This window comes from Diceros bicornis, chromosome 5, assembly GCF_020826845.1.
Source record: "Diceros bicornis minor isolate mBicDic1 chromosome 5, mDicBic1.mat.cur, whole genome shotgun sequence".
Lineage (NCBI taxonomy): Eukaryota > Metazoa > Chordata > Mammalia > Perissodactyla > Rhinocerotidae > Diceros > Diceros bicornis.
In genome coordinates this window covers 31,012,590-31,017,271 of record NC_080744.1, presented here as the reverse complement: position 1 = coordinate 31,017,271, position 4,682 = coordinate 31,012,590, and the positions used below count along the sequence as shown (strand labels likewise).

Sequence of the window (4,682 nt, the reverse complement as noted above, 5' to 3'; positions counted from 1 at the left end):
AACCAACATATAGGTAGTGTGGTTCCCTGACTGGGAAATAAACCCAGGACATGGAAGTGAGAGTGCTGAATCAACCACCAGAACACGAGAGCTGGCTTTCCTATAACTAGCTGTGCTCAAATCCTTTCACATGACGCAAATCCATGCTTACACACATGCTGCTTCTTATGACCTTCCATAGTATTTAGTCTTTCTCCTCTCATTGCACTTGTCTTGTACCATTTAAAAAGAAAACCCTTGCAATTTTGTTGCATCTCTACCATGAGACTGTGAGCCATATGAGGGAAGAAAATAGATTTTATGTACTTTTGTATCAAATTTATTTCCTGCCTCAATGTCTGGTATTGTAGGTACTCAACAACAATAAAAATATATAGTTGAACAATGAGGGAGAGGATGTATAATATAAATGTGATAAATTAGTTACAGTTTGCCACAGTATATTTTTTCAAGACCTAAGAGGAGAAAGACATTTCTCATATTTTCTATGAGATACCAAAAAAATCTGAATGAAATAACCTTAAGGGGTTCATAGGACCCTGCTTCAAATTTTCTATAAATGAATAGGCTCTAAGGAACCCTATAACTGTGGAGGAGAAAATGATTTTCTAGATCTAATTATTAGAAAATTCCTCTAGAAAGTTATTCTATGTTTAAAACAACTAATAATAACAGGTACCTGGCAAATAATTTAAAAAGTTCAAAAGATAGTATGAAGAAAATAAATCTCCTTGCTTCCTTGTTCCTCAGGCACCAAATTCTCCTCGAAAATGTTTATTTTGGAGATATTACATAACATTACATATAGACTATTTCATATTTAATATAATTTAAGACAGAATTTCATTGTATGACTGAACCATTGCTTATTTAGCTAGTCTTCTATTAATGGGAACTGACATTTTTCTTAACATTCTGCTTTTACAACAATGTTACAATGACTATTCTTGTACTTTCATGATTTTCCACGAGTATGAGACTATCTATAGGCTAAGTACCTTAGAAGTTGAGTTGCTGGGTCACAGAGCATATGCCTTCTAAATTTTGACAGAAGTTGTCTAATTGTCCCACATAGAGTTTGTGAAACATATACTCCCACCAGCTAAGCGTTAGAGAACCCTCACGCTTTGACCATCCTCAGCCATACGGTGTGTTATGAAATTGTTTGATCTTTGTCACTCCAATGGGTTAAAAATTAAATACCCTTGTTAACAAAAATTCAAGTAAGTAATTTAAAAGATCAAATTGACTTTATTGAGTGATTCATGAATCGGGCAGCATCCCATCTAGCAAAGAGAAAGGTGCTCCATTGAGCTACGGAAAAGGAAAGGGTTTTAAAGGCAGAAGGGAGCAGAAAAAAGGAAATTATTATCAAGGAATGCATTGTTTTGGGCAAGGTCGCCCTCCTAAGGGGAACTGAATAGGTCTATGAGTAAATTTCCTAGTTGTTGCTGACCGGGATATTTCAGGACTGCTGATTAAAGGTCATATTTCTGAGGGAGGTTGAAACTATAACTAAGTTGGTTATTAAGCGTTGGTTTGCTGCTGCAGGGCCTAACAGGAATGACTCCATTTTGGGTCTGTGGTCTCCTTTGTAACACCATTATAGGCTTATTTGGCCTTTTTCTTTTCATGAGTGAATTAGTGTTCTTTTCTGTATGTTATTTGCTTATACTTTTTTTGCTTATTTTCCTGTTGGGACGTTCTATTCTCTTACTGTTTTCAGAGCTTTATGTAATTCAGGAAACAAACATTGTTTAACTGGCAAATAATTGAAAAGCCCTTAATTTTTGAAGAGCAAATAATTGAGGAGTCCTAAAGATAGAAACATAGGATTAGTCAGTAAAGAAAAAGTAACTTGGGCTAGTGAAAATGGTGGTGAGAAGGAATTTTTTTTTTTACCATTAAAGTTACTATCCTAAGGAAATCCCTCTGATTCCCAATCTTCATTTTCTTCATCTGCAGAATCAGGTGGTTGAATTGGTAAAGACACTTCAATAATAGAATGGCCTTTCATTCAGGGCCTAGGAAGAAGTTCAAGGAGATAGTACTAGCTCAAGTCACTAATACAAATCCCGAGTAAATATTTTTACTGATCTACAATTGCTGATTGCCTCCCATTAAAAAAAAATATGGCCTAAATCTGTTCTCTGTGGTCCTGGTTTTACCTCTTATTTTACTGTAACCAACCGCTCTCCCCGCACCTCCCCCCAAATCCTGCAATTATCTTGCAAGGGTGGAATCCTTGGTAATACAGCACACTTTGCAAGGAAAAGAAAAGCAGGTCTACATCCCAGACTTGTTTTTATATCAGTTCCTATACCCACTTGCCTCTGATTGGTGGGTTTTTCCATGGTTATGCCACAAGATCATCTACTGAAAGTGAGGGAAGATATGAGAGTATGGAATTTAGACATAATAGGAAAGAATTTCTGGTATAGTCATGACCAAGCAGCTCGCATTAAACTAACCCTTCCATCAAAAATAACTATAAAATCTGGACAAAATACCTAAAACAACCATTTGAAGGCACTGGAGAGCAATCGACACAGGCAAGACTTCAGGGGCTACAATTCCAACAAGGGAGGGTCAAGGAGATGAGGTCCACATTTCTTGGGTGTTTATGCCTGAGAACATTTGACAATTCACTGGTTGGGGGAGTATGCGGATATGGAGTCATGTGGGGAAGAAAGGGAATGGCAGAATAAAGTCTCAGCAGAAAGCAGTAGTTTCACTAAACTGAGGATATCAAGGATTCGGTGTTTGTTGCTGCCAAAGCAGCTGTGGTTTGAGAACAACATCTTGAAGAGAGGAGGAACACAGAGAAGTGAGGCTCAAAATATGATCAATATCCCTTCAAGGCATTTTTGGATTTCTAAGCCATTCATATGCAAGATGAGATTTTGAGAAATTCAGCAGAAAGCAGAAACTGGGGGTCTGAGGAGCTGTGCAGAGGTTTCAGGACTCACAGGGCTCAAGGAGTACAGAAATAGGCAGTCAGGCCCATTAAGTTGGAGGGGTCCTGAAACAGTCCAGGCTTGCAGTTGAGATCTCAGAAAGGCCATGTTCCTGGAGTAAGGGTCACATTCCAGAAATAAGAGCAAAACTGGTGTAGACTATTCTTACACACCTAAAAATAGTCCTTACATGAGATCAAAGTGATCTGCCTCTATTTTGTTTATTGCTAGAAGAAAACTTAACTTTTGTTAGGTTAGTACACGTATTATCTTTACAATTTTTTAAATATAGTGTTCAGCTTTCAATTAAAAAATAGAGTCATGGTAAAAAACAGGACAAATGATTAAGAACCAAGAGAACAAATAAAGAGCAGACACACCCTAACAGGTGACTGAGGTTTTGTCAATACTAGGATGAACATTTATCTGAATAAACAATTTTTTTAACCTTAAAATAAGTTAAATACAATTTTTGTAAATGTTTTTAAGTAAGTTACATACACTTTTGGGCTATAATTGCCCAAGAACCTTTTTGATGAATGCGTTTTATATTCTCAGAAATTTCCACAGGGCCTTTTTCATGTCTTTGTTCCTAAGACTGTATATCACAGGGTTAAGGAGTGGGGTCATGACAGAATAAAACAGAGTCACCATCTTCTGTGTTCCAGCTTTATGCTCAGTTATTGAGCTCCCATACATGACCAGTACTGAGCCATAGAGCAGTGAAACCACAGCCAGATGAGACCCACAGGTGGAGAAAGCCTTTCTTCTCCCAGCTGCTGTAGGGACTTTCAATACATCTCTTAGGACTAGAGCATAGGACCCCATGATGCAGAGAAAGAGAATGATGATGGGAACAGCACTTAAAGTGGAGAAGACAAGCTCTACTCCAGGAGCTTTTTTGCAAGTGAGTGCTAAAAGAGGACCTGGGTCACACAGGAAGTGGTCAATAATCCTGGATCCACAGAATGACATCTGGGAGACAATGACAATGGGAATCAAGAGCCAGAGGAAACCAAGTACCCAGCAGCTGATCACGAGATTGGTGCAGAGACGTCCAGTCATAAGAGTGGGGTAATGGAGAGGCTGGCAGATGGCAAGGTATCGATCAAATGCCATAATAGCCAAGAAAAAGCATTCTGTAGCACCCAGGGAGAAGAAAAAGTAGAACTGGAGAAAGCATCCAGAGAAAGAGATAACCTTGGTGTCAGAGAGAAAGTTGGCCAACATGTTGGGGACGGTGGAGGTGACATAGCAGATCTCCAAGAAGGAGAAGTTGGTGAGCAGGATGTACATGGGAGTGTGGAGTTTCTGATCCCAGTGCACAGCACAGATGATGGAACCATTGCCCATGAGGGTCAGGAGGTAGACAATGGAGAAGAGCACAAAGAGGAGGATCTGCCCCTCCCTGGGGCAAGGGAAGCCCAGGAGGATGAAGCCAGTGATGGTGCTGGAGTTGTTGGGGGTGTTGAAGATTTTCATGGGTCTGTGAGCTGTGAAAAGACAGCAAATATCAAATGAATGTATCTAGACAGATGGGGACTCAGATTTACATTCAAACCATCTTGGGAAAGAAAATAAAGACATATATAAAAAGCTACATTTTTTTCTTTAAAACTGAAATATTAACCCGAGTTGTTTCTTTTTTTTTTTTTAAAGATTTTATTTATTTATTTTTCCCCCCAAAGCCCCAGCAGATAGTTGTATGTCATAGCTGCACATCCT

The 4,682-nt window shown here is 38.8% G+C and overlaps 1 protein-coding gene across 1 annotated transcript; it reads right to left on the bottom strand.

Annotated features, from left to right (window-relative positions):
- Positions 1–3,503: 3,503 nt before the first annotated feature.
- On the bottom strand, positions 3,504–4,454 carry LOC131405902 (olfactory receptor 11G2-like). The gene has a single exon (XM_058541138.1). It carries the CDS (start codon positions 4,437–4,439, stop codon positions 3,504–3,506), a length of 936 nt encoding a protein of 311 aa, XP_058397121.1. The 5' UTR covers positions 4,440–4,454.
- Between the last annotated feature and the right edge of the window lie 228 nt (positions 4,455–4,682).